At 41.7% G+C, this 22,583-nt stretch overlaps 1 protein-coding gene across 1 annotated transcript in view; it reads right to left on the reverse strand.

Annotated features, from left to right (window-relative positions):
* EFCC1 (EF-hand and coiled-coil domain containing 1) overlaps positions 1 to 21,026 on the reverse strand; it is a gene marked incomplete at its 3' end in the record, with an annotated part of 85,252 nt that extends 64,226 nt beyond the window's left edge. The window contains exons 1-2 of the mRNA XM_081320222.1: positions 20,258 to 21,026; positions 14,795 to 15,204 (exon numbers count right to left, since the gene is read on the reverse strand). Coding sequence (XP_081176348.1) covers positions 14,795 to 15,204; positions 20,258 to 20,977 — 1,130 coding nt within the window. The 5' untranslated portion in view covers positions 20,978 to 21,026. The remainder of the gene's footprint in view (positions 1 to 14,794; positions 15,205 to 20,257) is intronic.
* Positions 21,027 to 22,583: the final 1,557 nt, after the last annotated feature.

Genomic DNA, 22,583 nt, shown 5'->3' on the forward strand with positions numbered 1-22,583 from the left:
ATGCACATTTGGCTTGCCAATTTCTCGTCTCCCCTGTGGAAGTTTTAAAGAAGAAAAACTTGGGGTCAGTCAACTTGTGAGGGAGAAGTACTTGCAAATCAAGTGACTAAGGAAAAAATCTTTCCTATAGATAGATCAACTCTTAGTCAGGACTGAGCTTTTACAGGTCTCCAGTGATCTAAAAATAATATCTTGATGTGTACAATCCATTTAACATATAGGTTAACCTTTAGGGAAGAGTTACATACTGTTGCATGATACATTTCTTCTTCCTCCCAATTATAGACTCAATATTGCAATGCATCGCCAGCAAGAAAAACGATCACTATTAAAATTGACACTGAAAAAGCCATTATATTTTAGAAAAGGAATTCCCATTCTGCATTCAGGAAAAAAAAGTATGGAAATGTTTGAGCAAGATTTGGTACAAGCTTTAATTTTCTTGTGACATGAGTAAGAGAATACATCACTTGTTTGCTTTTTCATCCCCTTATTAGCTCGTTCTTCCTGTTATAAGTATTAATCTTTCACCATTTTACAAAATCTCAGCTTTGTGTGGATGCCCTTAGCTAACTGTACAAACATGCTGGAAAGCTCAACATAAAACAATTAAAATTACACTCAGAGATGAACAAGTCATATCTGTACTTGTTAATATTAAACTGTAAGAGAGGCTAAATGGTAGAGTTATGTAGGGCAGGATTTACAAGTTTTCACCTCATAAATCTGATTCTTAGTTACACTTAGTAACATTTTGAGAAAAAAATAAAGCATATATTAATAAAAATGGGTTTATGGTATTAGTACCTCCCTCCTTAAAGGTTATGCAAACTGTTTGGAGCACATTAATGTATTTGGAATGAATGAATTTACCTCTTAGTAATGATTATCAAACAATATATATGCTTGTAAATAGCTCCATAGCACATGCATTTAATTGCTACATATGTTCCAAGAAACTTTATGAAGTAATTGATCTTGCATAAACCCATAGTATTCTCTTACACACACACACACACACACACACACACACACGTAAACAAAATATTTTATACAGTATTTCTACTGCTTTTTACCTTATTATAAAACCAGGAATTATACTTCAAAGATGGAGGAAGTTTACAAGACCTCTTGGGTTGTTGTTTTTCAGTGACACATGAAAAACCCTTTCATGTATTAGAGTCTTTCCCCAAGTGGAATAAAAGAAACAAATAGGAATGTTCTGCACATCCGCCAGATGCTGCCCACATCCAGGCCCATTGTCATCTCTTTGTCTGATACAGATAGGACAGTTTCAATCTTCATTTTCTTTTATTTCAGTCTTTGTTCCTTGACTCAGGGAAGAGTTGGAAAGAGAGAAAGACTGACTTCTGAGGGAGGCATGGTGTGAAAGTGAAGCAGATGGTTGTGGCAAAAGCCAAAGAACCAGTGGGTAGTCTGGTTGTTCAGCTGAGGAGAGGATGGAGATCATACATGTGCTCCAGATGGCTGCTCCTTGTCAGGATATCACCAAAGGACGGAAGTCTTCTGCGGGTTTGAGCACCAGGAAATGAAGGAATTAGCCATCTCCCTTGCAACTAAAGTGGAGCCTTTTAAAGGACACTTAAGTTTGCAAGGCTCACATTCTAATCACTCTTGGAAATTGCCTATTAATCACCTTAAAACTAAAAGTGTTGGAGACCTTTAGAACAACAACTTTGAAAAGTCTTTATCAAGTGAGTTTAACTTCAAAAAAGATAAAAAATAAAAATAATTACAAGCTTAAGAACTTAAAGAATTTAACAGCTTGTCATAATGAGTTACAGAACAAGTTGCAATGGATAATTTTTAAACTATTTTAAATGTGATAAGCAATGAGAAGGATATAGAGAAAGATATGGACACACAAATGCAACTGATGGATGATTTATTCACTAATGGAGATGTACAACTATTGAAACAGGAAACAGATTTAGATAACTCTTTCTTACTGGATATACAAAAGAGCTCCGTTAAGATCTTAAAGGACTGTAGTGGAAGTGACAAACAAAAGAAAAACAAACTTTACTTATTGGATATACAAAAGGAATCTGTTAATGTTTTGAAAGTTATTTAGCTTAAAAAAACAGAATAAAACAAAACCCTAGCTCTGGGACTCTCTTTGAAGGGGTTAAAAATAAGTTTCATAAAAACTCAAAGAAGGTATACAAGACTGACTTATTCAATCAGAGCTAGAATTTGAGATAGCTGGATAAGCAATGGTCATGTAGAATTAACCAAGAAGGGTTAGGGAAGATTAAGCAAGCAAGGGCATGAAGCCTTCTGAAAGTTAAAATAAGAAACATTTGCTAAATCCTGGATTGGCCAAAGGTAAAGAAACCTTGCCAAGGACAGATTGATGTTGTTTGATGGTATTAAAGGAATGATCATAGGATGTAAGCTGTTCTGAGTAAAGCTTCTTTTTACAATTGACTGATGTTGATTTTGTCAATTCCAATAGTGTTCACGTAGTGCTCCAGATGTTTTGGGGTTGCACCCAAGGCACCTATTTACTATTGGTACTATCTTTACTTTCTTTTACCACAGCTGTACTATTTCTAAATGCAGGTCTCTGTGTTTTGTGATTTTCTTCAGTACTTTCTTTGGTCTTTTGCTGTCTCCAGGTACTGCTAGGTCCACTATCCAGATTTTTTTTGGTTTTTCTTACCAAAAATGGTTAAGTCTGGGATGTTATGTGGCAGATGCTTTTCTGATTGGATTCTAAAGTCCCAGAGCATTTTAGTGTCTTCATTTTCTATTTTGTGATCTCACCAGTTCTTGCTAGCAGTCAAAAGTTATTTCTTGCAAATATGCCAATGCACCATTATTTTTCATGCCATTGTTTGTACTCAGTCTATGCAATCTTCTTGCAGCAGTTAACTAGGCTGTCCACTGTTTTTTCAGCTGCTTTGCAGAGGTGGCACTTGCTGTCTGCTGCTGTCTTCTCAATTCTGATTTTGTATGCGTTTGTTCTTAAGACGTGGCCTCGTGCAGCCTGAATTAGCCCCTTTATCTCATTCTCCTTCAATTTTCCTGCTCTTACCATTTACCATATCTTCTTGTTATCTGCTTTGCCTGATATTTTTTTATATACTGGCCATGTAGTATGCTGTCTTGCCATGCCTCTTCTTCATTTGGTCTTTCTTATATTGTTGTTGTTGTTGGGTGAACTACTAACAATTAGAATATTGTTATGGCATCAGCATAAAGTTGAGTATAGAGAATAAGAAGCAAGCAGATATCCATCCTTATATGCCAGATTCTCAGCATTACGTATACTTCAAGAATTCCCCCAAAATACTGCATTATGACAACAGGTTTTGTTAAGATAAAACACTTAGCACTGACACTTAATTTCTGTCTATGTGCATGTACATGTAGTGAAACTTTATCTTTGGGAGCTTTTCCAGTGGCATCCATCACTCTAAGGGTATCTATCTCCATTATTTAACATTAATAGTCATGCTAGTTTGTGGCTGAACGGCAGATGTGGGGAATTACAAAATAGTACTCAGCGACACTTCATTTCCAAGACAGTTTTGAAGAGACAACTCTTAGTTGAAATATTGTTATTCTACACAAAACTGTATAGAGTTTTGTAGAGTACAATCATAAAACACAATCCTAGGAACCATTCTGCAGCATTCAGCAAAAAGTCCAGCACTTTATCACCAAAGGAGACATTTAGCAAACTGACATAGGTGGCACATTGAAACAGGAGCTAATTAGTTTTTCTCACCATCTGATGCACTGGAACATTAAACATTCATTCATCAAATTTTAGTGAATGTCAATCTTCATGCATGATTACTGAAAATTTCCAATGAATTCTATAAATGTCAGAAAAGATATACAAGCTTTATTATATTCTATTAAGCACTTTGTATTTGCAGCACTCTGCAACAAAGGCTGATAATCAATCACTTTGGAGAACTGAATAGATTTCATGCTTGGTATATTTAATTACCAAGGAGATAGCCCATCCATTCTTGACAGGAATGCCAAATGGATCACATGGATTACAGGACTGCAGTTGTGCATGCACGTTCGCGCGTGTGCACACACACACACACACACACACACACCATTTGCAGGATGTTGACATGTGAAGTGTATTTTTGTTCCTTGCATAGAGCACAAAGGCAGACACATGAAAATATTCTAAGGTTGAAAAATGCATTGTGTTTGTGTTACTATAATAATAATAAGAAGAAGAAGTTAGAAGGGACCTTGAAGGTCATCTAGTCCAACCCCTGCTCAGGCAGGAAACCCTATACCATTTCAGACAAATGGCTGTCCAGTCTCTTCTTAAAAACCTCCAGTGTTGGAGCATTCACCACTTCTGGAGGCAGGTTGTTCCACTGGTTAATTGTTCTAACTGTCAGGAAGTTTCTCCTTAGTTCCAGGTTGCTTCTCTCCTTGACTAGTTTCCATCCGTTGCTTCTTGTCCTGCTTTCAGGTGCTTTGGAGAATAGCTTGATTCCCTCTTTGTGGCAACCCCTGAGATATTGGAACACTGCTATCATGTTACCCCTTCTCCTTCTCTTCATTAAATTAGACATACCCAATTCCAGCATCTGTTCTTTATATGTTTTAGCCTCCAGTCCCCTAATCATCTTCATTGCTCTTCTCTGTACTCTTTCTAGAGTCTCAACATCTTTTTTACATCATGGTGACCAAAACTGGATGCAGTATTCCAGGTGTGGCCTTACCAAGGCATTGTAAAATGGTATTAGTACTTCACGTGATCTTGATTCTATCCCTCTGTTAATGCAGCCTAGCACTGTGTTGGCTTTTTTGGCAGCTGCAGCACACTGCTGGCTCATATTTAAGTGATTAACTGTTTAACTTCTACTCCCCACACTGAACATATCAGAAATGTATTCTAGAACTAAATCTTTTTAGCATTTAGAACTGCATTATTATCACCTGGTCAAAACAAGATAGAGCTACTAAATGCTGCTTAGTAAAGAATGTTAAAACCAGAATGGACAATACTTTAGTTCTTAGTTTTTAAGGAGAGACTGGACAACCATTTGTCTGAAATGGTATAGGGTTTCCTGTCTGAGCAGGGGGTTGGACTAGATCTCCAAGGTCTCAACTATTATTATTATTATTATTATTATTATTATTATTATTATTATTAGTAGTAGTAGTAGTAGTAGTAGTAGTAGTAGTAGTTGTAGTTGTAGTTGTAGTAGTATTTCTTAGTTTTTATGGTAGAGAGAACAAAATACTTCAAATGCAAAGGGAAAAAAAGACCTTTTGCCAAAAAACCTGGCAAGCCACACACTGAACTGAAAAATGTTCATGATCCTTATTGCTAAGCACATTTGATTTGTGCTTAGATTGTAAGCCGCCCTGAGTCTTCCGAGAAGGGCGGGATATAAATGGGATTAAAATAAATAAAATAAATAAATACATGTCAGAGTGTAGGATGGAATTTCAAAATTAGCTTTAAGTTGTCTAAATATTAAATTAAACAAAAAACACCCATATATTTCTAAGAAAAAATGGCTTTCATTTCCAAGAGATTATACATATGGTACACAACAAATTACATATGGTATATTATTATAACATTAAAAAAAATTCTAGTAGATTCTTTGTTAGGTAAAAAAAATCTACCACTCATACTGTGATAGACTACCTTTGGTTTTCATATTGTGGGGGATTTTACCCCTCGTTTCCACTCCACAGCTCACAGACCTTGGTATCTCAGCCTACATAAATTGTGCATCACAATGTTGGTTGCTAAGTGACAATTACAATATGCACGACAAACAGCTCCCACACAGGCTTCTGGAATCTCTCAGACTGTGCAAATGTAGGTCTGCTTCAATGAACACTGAGAATTGTGGGTGATACTATATTGTGTTTCCATGGAATTGCCCCAATTCACAGAATGTTAAGCAATATGTCATCCCACAATATGTTGTGAAAAAAGAAACAAAGGAGAAAAAAGGAGTATAGCAAGAAGTTTGGCAGTCTTTTTTCCAAAAAGATACTACTCCACTAATCATAATTTTCATAAATTTAAAACTGAAAGGCATTGTACAAAAGTTTTTTACTTCTTTACATTAAACATATAAGACTAACAGTGAATATTCTCTGCCAGTTGAAAACATGATAGTCTAGCACATTATATTCTTTTTAAGAATATCCATTCACTTAAATAATTGGTTATGTCACTTAAACTGTTTTGGTCACTTTGATGAATGACTTATGCCAGAAGCTGGATAGCGGCGAGATCACTGTGATCTCTCTTACCGGTAGTAATTCCTTGTAGAAATGGAGCAAAAGGAGGGAGTCAATGGGATGTTGATAGTGATAATACCTCTATCCAGTTTCTGGCTCTATCACTACTTACAACTAATCCACAGAACCACTTGGTATTGTTGAACATGGTTGAAATTTGATAATAGACTGGGTATATTTTTTGGAAATGCATTGGTACATTATAAATAGTATGCCACTTCTGATTGCTCTGAGTCGGTGGGATTTCGCTATAGTTATCCACACCCTGTTACATTCCCTAATTAACTACCACAGCATACTCTTGAAAAGTGCCTGGAAATTGCAATTTATGCAAAATACGGCAGCTAGGTTGCCATCTGGTCTAAAGTACAGTTTGCCATCTGTTCATCAGACAAGATTTAAATGACTGATATTAACCTGAAAGTACTATAGGCTTAGGGCCTTATTATTGATTACGGTTGAAACTGGCAAGAGAGAAGCCATTGATTCTCAGACCACAAAGAAGCATTTTATAAACTTGGAAGAGATTTTTCTGATTTTCAAGAGTGTGGGGGGAAAAAACAACCCAAAATCTCTTACCGTATATACTTGAGTATAAGCCGAATTTTTCAGCCCACTTTTTGGGCTGAAAAATTCCACTTCGGCTTATACTCCAGTCAACAAAAAAACTTACCGAGGACTTGTGCGCGGCCGAGGCTTTGGAGCTTCCGGGATCGCGCTCACCTCTCCCAAGCCACCGCCGTCCGGAGACCTGCCGAAGTTTGGGGAGGTTTGGGGAGGTGCGCGCGCACCTCCCCAAACCTCCCCAAACGAAGCCGGGTCTCCGTTCCTCTGCGCCCTGCCTGCCTGCTTCTTTCCACAGCAGAAAGAAGCAGGCAGGCAGGGGGCGGAGGAACGGAGACCCGGCGACGTTTGGGGAGGTTTGGGCGCCTCTCCAAATATCCCCAAACGTCGCCGGGTCTCCGTTCCTCTGTGCCCTGCCTGCCTGCTTCTTTCCACAGCGGAAAGAAGCAGGCAGGCAGGGGGCGGAGGAACGGAGACCCGGCGACGTTTGGGGATATTTGGAGAGGCGCCCAAACCTCCCCAAACGTCGCCGGGTCTCCGTTCCTCCGCCCCCTGCCTGCCTGCTTCTTTCCGCTGTGGAAAGAAGCAGGCAGGCAGGGCACAGAGGAACGGAGACCCGGCGACGTTTGGGGATATTTGGAGAGGCGCCCAAACCTCCCCAAACGTCGCCGGGTCTCCGTTCCTCCGCCCCCTGCCTGCCTGCTTCTTTCCGCTGTGGAAAGAAGCAGGCAGGCAGGGCACAGAGGAACGGAGACCCGGCGACGTTTGGGGATATTTGGAGAGGCGCCCAAACCTCCCCAAACGTCGCCGGGTCTCCGTTCCTCCGCCCCCTGCCTGCCTGCTTCTTTCCGCTGTGGAAAGAAGCAGGCAGGCAGGGCACAGAGGAACGGAGACCCGGCGACGTTTGGGGATATTTGGAGAGGCGCCCAAACCTCCCCAAACGTCGCCGGGTCTCCGTTCCTCCGCCCCCTGCCTGCCTGCTTCTTTCCGCTGTGGAAAGAAGCAGGCAGGCAGGGCACAGAGGAACGGAGACCCGGCGACGTTTGGGGATATTTGGAGAGGCGCCCAAACCTCCCCAAACGTCGCCGGGTCTCCGTTCCTCCGCCCCCTGCCTGCCTGCTTCTTTCCGCTGTGGAAAGAAGCAGGCAGGCAGGGCACAGAGGAACGGAGACCCGGCGACGTTTGGGGATATTTGGAGAGGCGCCCAAACCTCCCCAAACGTCGCCGGGTCTCCGTTCCTCCGCCCCCTGCCTGCCTGCTTCTTTCCGCTGTGGAAAGAAGCAGGCAGGCAGGGCACAGAGGAACGGAGACCCGGCGACGTTTGGGGATATTTGGAGAGGCGCCCAAACCTCCCCAAACGTCGCCGGGTCTCCGTTCCTCCGCCCCCTGCCTGCCTGCTTCTTTCCGCTGTGGAAAGAAGCAGGCAGGCAGGGCACAGAGGAACGGAGACCCGGCGATGTTTGGGGATATTTGGAGAGGCGCCCAAACCTCCCCAAACGTCGCCGGGTCTCCGTTCCTCCGCCCCCTGCCTGCCTGCTTCTTTCCGCTGTGGAAAGAAGCAGGCAGGCAGGGCACAGAGGAACGGAGACCCGGCGACGTTTGGGGATATTTGGAGAGGCGCCCAAACCTCCCCAAACGTCGCCGGGTCTCCGTTCCTCCGCCCCCTGCCTGCCTGCTTCTTTCCGCTGTGGAAAGAAGCAGGCAGGCAGGGCACAGAGGAACGGAGACCCGGCGACGTTTGGGGATATTTGGAGAGGCGCCCAAACCTCCCCAAACGTCGCCGGGTCTCCGTTCCTCCGCCCCCTGCCTGCCTGCTTCTTTCCGCTGTGGAAAGAAGCAGGCAGGCAGGGCACAGAGGAACGGAGACCCGGCGACGTTTGGGGATATTTGGAGAGGCGCCCAAACCTCCCCAAACGTCGCCGGGTCTCCGTTCCTCCGCCCCCTGCCTGCCTGCTTCTTTCCGCTGTGGAAAGAAGCAGGCAGGCAGGGCACAGAGGAACGGAGACCCGGCGACGTTTGGGGATATTTGGAGAGGCGCCCAAACCTCCCCAAACGTCGCCGGGTCTCCGTTCCTCCGCCCCCTGCCTGCCTGCTTCTTTCCGCTGTGGAAAGAAGCAGGCAGGCAGGGCACAGAGGAACGGAGACCCGGCGACGTTTGGGGATATTTGGAGAGGCGCCCAAACCTCCCCAAACGTCGCCGGGTCTCCGTTCCTCCGCCCCCTGCCTGCCTGCTTCTTTCCGCTGTGGAAAGAAGCAGGCAGGCAGGGCACAGAGGAACGGAGACCCGGCGATGTTTGGGGATATTTGGAGAGGCGCCCAAACCTCCCCAAACGTCGCCGGGTCTCCGTTCCTCCGCCCCCTGCCTGCCTGCTTCTTTCCGCTGTGGAACGAAGCAGCCTGAACGAAGCAGGCTGCTTCTTTCCACTGCGGAACGAAGCAGCCTGCCTGCTTCTTTCCGCTGCGGAACGAAGCAGCCGGCGGCGGAGGCTTGCAGAACGGCGGATCGGCTTATACTCAAGTCACCAACTTTTTCCAGTTTTTGGGGGTGAAATTGGGGGTCTCGGCTTATACTCGAGTCGGCTTATACTCAAGTATATACGGTAACTTAAAAGCACAGAAGTTGTCCCACGATTTAAACCTGTGGCTGACAAATATTTGATTCCTAATTCTTCAATATACAGCACTTCTACAATGAGCAGTAAACAGCATGCAAATGTGATAAATATCTACTATTTATTGTCTGCAGTAAAGCAACTTATCTAGCTATAATAAGCCTCTGAAGTTTGTGCTATTATTGAATATGGAACTTAAGTTTTTGGACAGTTGATATTTATTGCTGTGACTGGTGTGAAGTCTGCTGATAGGAAATACTTTTGCCATTATAACTGCACATTAAGAAATTCAGAAGACGTCTTTCTGAAGATGAGAGAGCATTCATTTATCTGGATGAATGCAATTTTCTTTGCAGTGTTATGGAAGAGGTAGTTTTTCCTTCTTGTGGTGGTGGTCTTCTTTTATACTTTAACAAGCAAGGTAGGTAGGGCAGCTGACAAAGATTCAAGTACAAAAAGCAGTTATATACTTTTCTTACGTCCAGGCCATATGGATGCTAATGAATGCTAATGTACCTACTTTATGAATGCTAATTTACCTATATTATAGTGTGTGAGTCCTGGTTGGGTAATCAGGTGTACTTGGGATGATTTAATTGCAAAGAAATAAAATGACAGAAAGAAGCTTGCAAGCCACTGGAAACAATCAGTTTTTAATTTTGATAGTTCTGAATTCTCAGCCATTTCCTTGAAGGTCTTTACCAGGCTATATGAAATCAAGCTTTTAAGGGTACACTTGGCCAAGCTGAGATCCTCAGGGACAATGCTATTCTTTAAATCATTTATTTGCATCCTGAATGAATATGTCATGAAATAATCTTTAATCCTGTGGCTGATATTAAGCTATCAAGCCAATTTTCTGATAGGTCATATATTGGTACTATTTCATCCTATTACAGCTGCTTATAAGACACAATTTCTAAAGGAGCACAAAAAATCTCGAGAGCAAGGATCATAGAATGAAAAATCTCCACAGCAAGAATAGAAACAACTTGCTCTGAATCCCTCATTACAAACATTATGGAATGTAATTCCTTAGAGAAAGTAATAACTGCTCAACATTAAGGAAAGAAGAAATAGGGGAGACATGATACCAGTATTCCAGTAGTTGAGGGGCTGCCACAAAGAAGAGGGGGTCACATTATTCACCAAAGGACCAGAGGACAGGATAAGAAACAATGGTTGGAAACTGATCAAACAGAGAAGCAACCTGGAATTAAGGAGAAACTTCCTGACAGTGAGGACAATTAACCAGTGGAACAGCTTGCCTGCAGAAATCGTGAGCACTCCATCACTGAAGATTTTTAAGAAAAGACTGGACAGTCACTTGTCTGAGATGGTATAGGTCCTCCTACTTGAGCAAAGGGCTAGACTAGAAGAACTCCAAGGTCCCTTCCAGCTCTATTCTATTCTAAATTGTACCCAAAGATGGTATTGAAATAACCTGAATATCTTCTCCTAACCTTATTCTCTAACCTTCTATCCAATGTAGACCTAGAAGATGGATGAAGCAATCCCTCGATTTCATCTTATCCCTGTGACGCTTAGGCAAATTTAAGCTCTATGGACAAATTAAAGAACAAAAGATTAACTGCAAACACTACCTCACAACAATTTAAACAACAACAAAAAAGATACACAAATCTTGAGCCAGAAATGAACCTCACACACATGGATCTACTGCAAAACAAACAAACAAACAAACAAACAAACAAACAAACAAACAAAAACAACCTCAGACTGGGCTATTGTTAAGAGTTAGAACTTTGGGAAATGAGTTTAGACCATTTGAATGTTCTGCTCTGCTTCATTTGTGATATCTGAAACTATAATCTTTGCATCAGAAATAAATGTATAAAGAAAAATGTAAGAGTAACTAGAATGCTTCTCTTGGAACAAAATTGCATCACACTAAAGCAGCACAAAAGATAGGAAGTGTAAATTATTTGTAGATCCTATTTTCTCTCTCCTCATCCTCCAATAGTGAAGGTTGAAATTACTTCAGAACAGAGGGGGAAGCATATTTCCACAATGAGAAAAAAATAAATATGTGGGCCCCACTTGCCCTAGACTAATTTTGGCTTCTGGACAGAATAGAAATAAAATAAACAAAGACATGTGATATAGAGGAAGAAACAGTCTCTATTTCCTATAACTTTCTTCCACAATCCTACATTTTATGAAGGAAAATTTCCCCCCATCTTCTTCTTACTTTCTTTTATTAAATTAAACACTGTATCTGATTTACATCAATAAATTTATTTTTCCTTTTCTACTTAAAAAGCACTTATAGTATCTTACAGGATAGTTAAAAACAGGATTAAATTACTGGAGTCATATTCTGCATTTTACAGTTCAGTCCATTAAAATGCCTTCCAAAAGAAGACTGAACACACAGTGATGTCTCATTGCAAGGAATTGCTTTTAATCATAAGTTTTATACATGTGACAATCCCAGTTGTGAAAAGTTCTTCCTGAACAAGCCTGGGTCCATATTTATTTATTAAATTAGCCCATCTCCCCTCCCAAAAGGATGAACTTCATGCACATTTAAAAGTTGGAAAAGCACACTAGAAGGCCAGAATCCAAGACTAAATCTGATTCCTAAATACCAAGAGGGCTATACACTTGTTTATAAATCTTCCCTTCCTCATGGTGTAAAGGTAGTTCTTAATCCCCATTTGAAATTATAATATGAATCAAGTTCTAGTAACAGCAATGGAATTTATCAATAATGTAAGCTAGGAGAAGCAACATGTCAATGACAAATGACAATGCATGGCAGGAAAAAAGTAACATTTAGGGTAGGTTTTTTTTTAATCTATATTTCACCAAATATGTTTTTAAAAAAACACACTTATGATAGCAATAAAAATGACCATGACTTATTAGTTTTAAACCAATCTCCAACTTCAGACACAATACCTTGACAATGCAAATAACTCATTCTGAAACCCTATAAAATGACTGGAAAGGAACTAACAGAATAACAAAGGAAATGGCTATTTTAAGCTACCAAAAGTATTTATAGTTACTTTTGAGCATCACAGAGAGATGGAAAAATAAAACAGAATATTCATATAACATGTCAATGGTATTTGGATCAGTTCACATAGATCAGTGGGCCCCAACCTTTTGGGCACCAGGGACCAGTTCTGTGGAGAGAGGTTTTTCCGTGGACTGGAGTGGGGTGCGGTTTCGTGTGCTTCCTCCATCCCACGTATGGGGCTTTGCTTGTTTGCACAGACCGGTTTCTGGCATGCTGTGGCCCAGTGCTGGTACCCAGACTGGAGGTTGGGGATCCCTGCCATAGATTATAGCCTATTATGGTTTATTGCAGCAATAACCCTTCCAGGCTTCAGTAGGACTGAATGAAATTTCAATATTGGTGCTTGCTTAGAATATTGTTACATGTTGCTCTAATATATTCTTTACAGCATAAATGTAAGTATTGTTCTCGTGGTTAGAAAAAAAACTGTAAAGTGAATACCTTGTTAGATTCAGCATTAAAAAAGCCAACTATTTGACTGCTTAATCATATTCCTGGCTTTGTTTTCTAATATTCTATATCTTGAACAAAACTTTATGGAGTGATTATGTGGCGTGGACTTCTTATAATTAACCCTCACTGTTGCTTTAAGGCAGGGGTCTTCAAACTTGGCCCTTTTATGACTTGTGGACTTCAACTCCCAGGCAAGCTGGCTGAGGAATTCTAGGAGTTGAAGTCCACAAGTCATAAAAGGGCCAAGTTTGAAGACTTCTGCTTTAAGGTAAACTAAGAGGCTAGAATTCAATGCCAATGATAATGAAAGTAACACATGAATCATCAAATTTAGTTTTAGACATCTAGCACCTGGTCATACCTATAACACATAAATAGATAGAATACATAACAAAATGCCTCTTTCAAACATAGTATATTGGCTGTATATTCACACGGAGATGTCCATGAAATCCATGTCTATTTTAATGGATTTCACCCAAAGGAAGCAATGAAAATACATTACTAGATCTATTCATTAAAAAGGTAAGATCATGCATGGAAGGACACCGACTACTGATTGTTCTATTTTACAGCCCAATCTTAGTAACCTGTTTTAATCATGCATGCATTATTTACTATAAAGCAACTTTTCTCAAACTTGGCAACGTTAAGATGTGTAGACCTTAAGTTCCAGAATTCTCCAGCTAGCATCTTAAGGCTGCTAAGGCGAAGAAATGCTGCTATAGAGATGCCTTTACTTTTCAGTTACAGGTGAAGAAGCAGCTTTTGGTTAGCAATGTCCACAGGATCTTGCTGCTTTCATGAAAAGGACAAAAGCAGCATTGTGGTGTTGCAGTGGAAGTTCTGCCCCTTTAGATAGGCGTGAGATGTTGTGCTGCACTCAGAAAAAAGGGAAGGCTTGTGTTACAACATCACATCATTCCTTTCCTCAGTATGACCCTTTTTGACCCCTGTTGCAGCCTTTTGCATTAGCTTTCTTTACCAAGGGCAGCAGGCAAAGCTGAAAGCAATACTGGGCAGCACTAATATACAATATACCTATCAAGGTAGTATTGTGACCCTATTTCTCAGTATCACTTTTGGTTTGGGTTTTTTTTCATCTTGACTATGGATGGAGAAATTATTACTCAAATCTACATATCAAATCAGATGATTAATTTATGTCATAAAGTTGAACATATATGAAGTCCCAATAATTATTATTGTGCATGTGGCAGATGGCAAAGCTGACAAGGCTATGAATGTTGTTTAATTTTGAAAATTATTTTACAAGGCATTTGCTTATAAACAAGCATAACAACCACTGTATCTTGGACAAAATACTTGACATATTACTTGAAATACGTTTTGAATGGTTTAAAGAAAAGTTATGCAGTACCAAAGCAAGAGAAATCTCAAAGTGCAGTGTTGAACTAATATTAATTTGAAGCTCTGAATAATCAAGTTGCATTGTGGATAACCAATGCCCTTAATGCTTACCAGCTGTGTGTGTTTTTTTTCCAAAGGCCTCTCCCATTAGATTACAAGTTACCCTTTCTAAACATCAATTGCCTCAATACTGTTAATAATGCCTGGTAAATTAGACTGTTGACATCTGCTAACTTTTGTCGACGGCATTTTGGGATTTCCTTTGGTGGTCTCTGCTGTTACTAGGAAATCATGTTTGCTGCTACATTAACTAGAGAGAAGATAAGTAAAGCTTTGCAATGAGTCCCTACTAAGAAAATAACTAAGTACTGTAGCAGCTAATTCTCTACCCACATTTCAGGCTAGGGCTCCAAAACCACATTTGCATTCAGTCTGTTATATTTATTTAGTTTTAAACTTTCAGCCTTACCTATAATACTGTAGCTGAGATTCTAGCTGCTGGATATAGGTCTGTAGTTGGGACACTTTATGGGCTTTAGTTTCTAGCTCCTTTACTTTTCCAAGGCTGTTAAGGATAACACATCTTGCTTCTTCAACTTTCTTCCTCATTTCTGCCTGCTCTCTCTTTAAGCTGTGGTTGCAACCTTCCAGGGCTATGAGGGCTTCATGAGAGCTCCTTAGTTCTTTTTCCAGTTCTTGGTTAAACCTAATTGCTTCTTCAATTTGTCCATCTCTAGAAGTTCGGATTAATTCAACTTCCTTTAGAACACTCTGAAGGCACTTGGAAGTCTGAAATCTATTGTTAACCTGTTGTCTCCGGCTGCCTATAAAGCAAGTCCCATTTTCCTTATGCTGTGCATGGCTCTTCCACAATCCCACCTACAATCATCAGGAGCAAAATGAAAAAAAACACTGATTAGGAGCAGTCAAGGTTTTAAACAAAGACATTTTTTCTCATCGCAATTAATATATTAGTCTTCAACAAATGTACCAGTAGCTGAAAAATGATCATCATCCAATGGCTGAAGCAAACACGCAAGTGCCCATCATGCCTTCTATATGCATTATTTCACACGAGAATTTTTGTGTGCATATTCTTAAGTAGAATTTACCACCATTTTCGTTACCTAGATTACGCGACTCTGCGTTCCAATGAAAATTTAGGAACGTGTTCCAGATTAAACAAACAAGCTTGAATGGCAACAACATGCATTAAGATTGTAATCATGAATCCAGTTACTTCAACGAAAGGTGCATTTGGTTCTGAGTCAAGACACATAAAATTGCATTATAAAATATATGTCAATATAACTATGAATGCTTACCAAGAGAAACTGTAGTCTTAAGTGGCTCTTAATTTCTTGGTAAAATAGGACATTGTGAAAGGTTGAGTAGTTTTCATTCTAATCCTATTTAATGCTGCACTTGAAGTGTACCACATTGCTGACTGTGAATTATGGGAGCTGATATCTAATGCATCTGAAGATCACCAAGCCAGAGAAGACTGCTCTAGAAGTTATTAAAGTATAGTCAAGTAGAATACATAGCTAAGAGTATATAGTATAAAAAACAATATCTTGCTTATACCAATATTGTCTTCATTAAGGTAATGTATTTGAAAAACTGTGCCTTATTGTATTTCCAGTAAGGGGTGTTGAAGGCATCAACAAATCATGAAAAGCATAGTACTCAATCCAACATCAGTATTACTCAAACTCAGCATTTTTTTCATAAGGGTATCCAGAACTTCTTCAACACATTCCAAAAGCTCTTTAAAACCGTACAGAACTGAAAGCAAGCGAAGATACTAGATGGGTATCCAAGAGTGAATGGTCAATGGTTCTTTTGGGGAAGGGAGTATTGTAGGGGACAAAGGACTCCTTATAGTATTATGGTTAGGGGGCAGAGGAGGAAAAGGATTTCTCTCACTGTCCTTGTTCCCACATGTGCATGGTTTAATTTATGAAAGGGAATGTATAATTCTGTGTTTTTCATGCATGTTCTAAGTTTTGCTTTTTCACCTACTGATTTTTTTTCATAAGGGTATCCAGAAGTTCTTCAACACATTCCAAAAGCTCTTTAAAACCGTACAGAACTGAAAGCAAGCGAAGATACTAGATGGGTATCCAAGAGTGAATGGTCAATGGTTCTTTTGGGGAAGGGAGTATTGTAGGGGACAAAGGACTCCTTATAGTATTATGGTTAGGGGGCAGAGGAGGAAAAGGATTTCTCTCACTGTCCTTGTTCCCACATGTGCATGGTTTAATTTATGAAAGGGAATGTATAATTCTGTGTTTTTCATGCATGTTCTAAGTTTTGCTTTTTCACCTACTGATATCGGCTCTACTGTAAGTGAATGTAAGTAACCTGTATTATTTATGTATTGGATTTCTATGCTGCCTATTTCACTAATATCACTCTGGGCAGCTTATAACCTGTGCAGGCACAGGCATCAGCAGAAGTCGCCCATGCATACCCAGGTAATATACATGCAGGTGTTCCCACAAATAGTAGAGTAGAGAAAGAAAAGCAGAAATAATCCCATTCCTTTCCACACCATTGCATTCACTGCAATGAATTCAGTGAGGAGGAGTACTCTCTTTCCTTGACAGGAAGAAGCCAAAGAAAGAAAGTTGGCTCTTAGGATAGTGCAGGGGTGTCAAAACTGCCGGCCCGTGGGCCGGATGTGTCATGGTGAAAATGTGCCCATCCCATTGCTGGCAATGGGAAAAAAAGTTGTGATACATCATGACACGTCGAGTGATGTTGCGAGTTTGACACCCCTGGGATAGTGGGTCATCAGTGGGTGTTGGATGAAAAGAGGACCAGAAATTTGTTCTGGTTACCAAGAGCTATCAACAGTTACCCCATAAGTCAAACAAAGGGAGATAAAATTGTGACATCAAAATAGAGTATATCATTCAGCTGAAGCATTAAGGTATAGTTGGACTTATTCATTTATTTATGCATCAAAACTGTTGCTAAATCTAGATTCATGCTGCAACAGCACATTAAAATAAAATAAAGCATTACATTAAAAAAGTAATATAGTGCTTCACAAAAACAAGCCAATAATGAAAATGATTTATTAGCTAGCATTTGGGTTGTTGATGGGTTGGCTATATGTATACTGCTGTTCTCCTTTTTTTGTTAAAATGTTAAAACTCATGGGGTTTTTAAGGATTCTATTCTATTCTATTCTAACTGCCTATTTAAAGTTAGTTCCCTGTGTTCTGTACAGCAGCAAGATCTGGCCAGTATTACAAAGCTGACAGGATGTAATAAAGATAATTTCCTGTTTTGCCTGACAGGGGGATCCCATAACAAAAACATGGTAGGTGTACTATTTGGAACTCTTGGATGGCCCGGGAGAATTCTAGGAACAGCTTAAAGAAAGAAGAGATGGGGGGGGAATATGGAGTAAAGAAGTCATGCTACTACAAGTGGTAGAGACAAAATGAATAGGAGAGCCAGAGGAAAAGGCAGGATACAAGATGGAATTTCCCTGATGAGTAGATCCATCAAAAACAGTGAAAATGTAAAATTTGCATATATCATAAATCTTTGGCTCTTGGTAGGAATATATGCATCTCCAGATGCACATGGAGAGCAATTAAAATAGAAGTGGATAAAGTAATTTACTGGAAAAGATGTATCTACTTATTTACTAAGTCACAGAGTTATTCCAAAATATAAGCATATCAAAGAAAATGCTTCAAAGTAGTCTACTGAATTCAGTAGACTTTCTGTGAAATAGATCTGTATTAGACAGCTGCTTCAAACAGATTTCTGCTTATGTTACCTACCTATCTGTGAACAAAGACTACTGACCTTAATGGCAATTAAATTTTAATGGGCATGTAAATTTAATTGAATTGTTAAATCTACTGAAGCCAGCATATTTAATTCTGCATTGAAGTTATATTAAAATCATGAAATTATTTATCATTGTAAGCTATGCTATCAGGACCCAACCTTTTTTATATTAAAAAGTGTCAATCTCCTTGTTATTGAAAAGATGTGCAGGAATGAAAATGAATGCAAGTCTTCAAATATTAATATTATCTGACCTTCCCTAGTATATCCTTTCAATAGGAAAATGCAGGTTCTTTCTTCATCTTTGCCCTCCATACTTTCTTTCAGGGGTCCCCAATCTCTGGGCCACAGCCCATCTCAAAGCCTTGAGCCATTCAGAACTGGGCCATGGAAGTGGTGGGTGAGCACATGCGCACACATCCCCATTTGTGTGAACAGTGGGCGAGCGTGCTGGCCTGCTGCTCGCACAGAACCATGCCCTCCCCCTTCCCAATCCACAAAGCAGAAAAGGTTGGGGAACTCTACTTTATTATTATATGTTCAGTCGAGTCATAGGTAGGATTTTCCCACTGAAGTCAATGAATTTTCCAGTGCAACCAAAATTACATTTATTCAGAAATATATCAAAGTCAGTAAAGCCGTGGAAGAGTGCTTCAGAATGAAACTTCAGAAGTGCTTATCTTTGACTGGACAGTCAAAGATAAATATTAATATTATTTTGTTGCAAAACTTGCAAACATAACGGCAGTCAATTGAGATTATTCTAAACCGATTTTTGCACCCCGCCACAGTTTGCTCCCGCTGACCGCAAATCTGGGTCTCGATATCCTTGCCCAGAGGTAGCCTGGTCTCGGGACGTCCTGGTCCAGCAGCTTGCAGGCAACTTAGTGCTGAAGTAGGTACACAGCATCTGAAACATGCTTCTCTGAATTTCTAGTAGAGTGCTGTCAACGCAATGTTCATTTATATCATATATGAAGGCCACAGTGTTTATGTGCCATGTTGTCCTTTTGCCACTGACTAACAAGACTTCAGAGAAGACAAAAGCTAAGCAAAATATTTGTGCATCAGCCCCAAAGCCAATAACTGTCAGCAATTTTAAGCAATATTTGTTGCGTAATCTTTTCAATTCAATACAATATAAAGAAAACCAGGTTTGAATGGAAATTAAAAAGTTACAAACTTTTTAGAATGATTCCCATCACAAGAATGTTTGCTAACCCTGGAGGATGGATAGAAATCAGGACTTTTGAAGTTATCACTGCTGTTTTCTTAGTCAATTAGAATTTGCATTCTCAAAATATGTCAACACCAAACAATATACCCCTATAAAGCTCAATAAAGGAGCTGCACTCTCCATATGACTTGTTAGAAAAAAACAGGGCTGCTTCTTTGTCACAATTTACTCTTTCCCCTTCTCTTATAATATCCCACTATGGCAATAAAACTCACTCCCTATTATGTAATAATGATAAGGGTTGACTTTGGCAGTTCACGAAAACCCACCTAAGTCAAAGTGCATGCTTTATACACAACAGACCATCCCACAGCATATTTCTCCACTTGTTTGCCAGGGGAGGGCTGATTCCCAACATTTCACCATTCTCCTGAAAGAAAATAGAAATACCATTGGGTCCACCCCCATTCTGAACGTTTAAATTGGCTGCAACATCTTTCCCATCTTGGCTGCAAATGAGATTGCTAACTAATAAGATAAATTATTAGTTTGCTGAACTTCACCACATCCAAAATGTGCTGCCTGAGGCAGCCACCCCTCTATCCCGAAGGGCAGATAGGCCTCAGGAAGGCATTTAGGACATTCTCCAGTACCCTTCCCCTTCTTCCTCTCTTCAGGCGCCCTTTCCCAAGGGAGACCGGTGGGCAACTTTTGGGTGAGCATCTACGTCATTCAGGATTTATCACACCCCACTGCAATCTCGTCTGAAAAGCGTTTAATTAAGAACATTCGGGAATGGTTGGGGGCTCAGCTTGGGGCCTTCACGCCCACCCAGGCAGTGTAACCGGGGTCCGGCAAGGAAGGCTCAACAGCTCCAAGGCGCACTTTTTCCGATCCCTTCGGGCTCCGCGGCGCAGCAGGACTTCCCCGCCCGCTCACCTGGAGCGCCAAGCACCGGGCATCGCTGCTCTGCAAAGCCGCCCTCATGTCCTCCACCAGTTCGCGCAGGCTGGCATTTTCGTCCTCCAGCTTGACGATGCGATCCTCCGCTTGCTCCAGCGCCACGATCTCTTCGTAGCATTCCCGGGAGCACGAGCCGGGCGGCGAGGAGGAGCACGACCGAGCGCTGCTGCTCCGCGCCGGGCAACCTCTGCTTACCGCCCTGCGCCCCGCCGTAGCTTGCTCCCGCCGGCGGCGAAGCGGACTGCGGAGGCGAATCTGGGTCTCGATGTGCTCGCTCTCCTTGCCCAGTGGTAGCCTACTCACCCCCGGGACGCCCTGGTCCGGCGCCTTGCAGCCGGCCTTAGTGCTGAAGTAGCCGCACAGCTTGGCGTGGAACTGTCGGAAAGTCAGCTCGGGCGAGAGGTTCTCGCAGAGGCCGGCGCATTCCTCCGGGTCGGCGGCCGCCTCGTCGTCGTCGTCTTGCAGCCCCAGCACCAGGCAGAGGCTCTGGAAGTCCTCGCCGGGGATCTTGCCTTCGCCTTCGCAGTCCAAGTGGTGGAAGATCTCTTGCAAGTACTGATCCAAGCCCGTGGCCAGCACGATGATCTCGTTCTCTACTCCCCGGTCCAGCCCGTAGTGGTAAGCCAAGGCGCTCACCAGCCACTGGGTTCGGCGGGCCGGCCGGCTATAAGGGTCCCACACCTCAGGCGGATCCATCCTCGGGCGCTGCCGCCGCCGCCGCCCCCTCGCACCTCGGCTCGCGCTCCCCTTCAACCATTCTTCCCTGCCTGAATCGAGTTCCCCGGGTCTGGGTGGGCGGCGCTCCCTGAGCCAGCCACGCCCCCTTCTCGTGTTCCTCCCCGCCATCATCGCCCCGCCTCCGGTCCCCGAGAGCGGAGGGGGCTACTACGGTAAGGCGGGCGCCTCTTCTAAGGCTCTGGAGGCGCGAGTGAGCATGCGTCGCGTTTCCTCGTGTGTAAAGGAGTTTAAGGAAGGAGCTTCTCTTGGAAGATGAGCAAACTTTTTCAACGGAACGAGCCATAAGGTGTTGTTGTTGTTAGCTGCGAAGTCGTGTCCGACCCATCGCGACCCTATGGACAATGTTCCTCCAGGCCTTCCTGTCCTCTACCATCTTCTGGAGTCCATCTAAGCTCACGCCTACTGCTTCAGTGACTCCATCCAGCCACCTCATTCTCTGTCGTCCCTTTCTTCTATTGCCCTCAATCTTTCCCAGCATTAGGCTCTTCTCCAGTGAGTCCTTCCTTCTCATTAGGTGGCCAAAGTATTTGAGTTTTAGCTTCAGGATCTGGCCTTCTAAAGAGCAGTCAGGGTTGATCTCCTCTAGGACTGACAGGTTTGATCGCCTTGCAGTCCAAGGGACTCGCAGGAGTCTTCTCCAGCACCATAGTTCAAAGGCTTCAATTCTTTGGCGCTCAGCCTTTCTTATGGTCCAGCTTTCACTGCCATACATTGCAACTGAGAAGACCATAGCCTTGATTATACGCACTTTTGTTGACAGGGTGATGTCTCTGCTTTTTAGTGTGCTGTCTAGATTTGCCATGGCTTTCCTCCCGAGGAGCAAGCGTCTTTTAATTTCTTGGCTACAGTCCCCATCTGCGGTGATCTTGGAGCCCAGGAAAATAAAATCTGTCACTACCTCCATTTCTTCCCCATCTATTTGCCAGGAATTGAGAGGGCCAGATGCCATGATCTTGGTTTTCTTAATGTTTAGTTTCAACCCAACTTTTGCACTCTCCTTCTTCACCCGCAACAAGAGGCTCTTTAGTTCTTCTTCACTTTCTGCCACTCTAATGGCAGAAAGCCATAAGGTAGAGTAGGAATTTTTTTTTTTGGGGGGGGAGGAATTCAAGTAAAGGCATTGACCGTGTCGAGGCCATCTCTAGGTGTGCAGCTGAACTGACATAAGTCTTTGCCTTATTTTTTGTCTCCATTTATAGAAGCATTTCCAAAAAGTAGCCCGATCATAACAGTAGCAGCCACCAACATAAATCAAATTAAGAAAGTCAATACGAATGACAATATTACAAAGAAGTGCTGGGCAAACATCAGAAGCATCACATTAGAATACAAGAGCTTCCGTGTATAGCCAACCAGTCTGCATTGCTGTAATTTGTGCGTAGGCCCCTGCAGGTGTATTTTTCTGCATAACTACCTGTACAAAAGTTTGTAGTTGCAGTATTGCATAAAGAGATGAAAGCTGCTTTTCTCAAGGTTTTAAGAGAAGTTTCCCTTTTTATTTTCTTTTTCCAAAACTAAAAGAAATTTTTTTCAAAAATGAGGCAATTTTCACACCACACACACA

Source organism: Vipera berus, assembly GCF_964194415.1.
Source record: "Vipera berus genome assembly, chromosome: 2".
NCBI lineage: Eukaryota > Metazoa > Chordata > Lepidosauria > Squamata > Viperidae > Vipera > Vipera berus.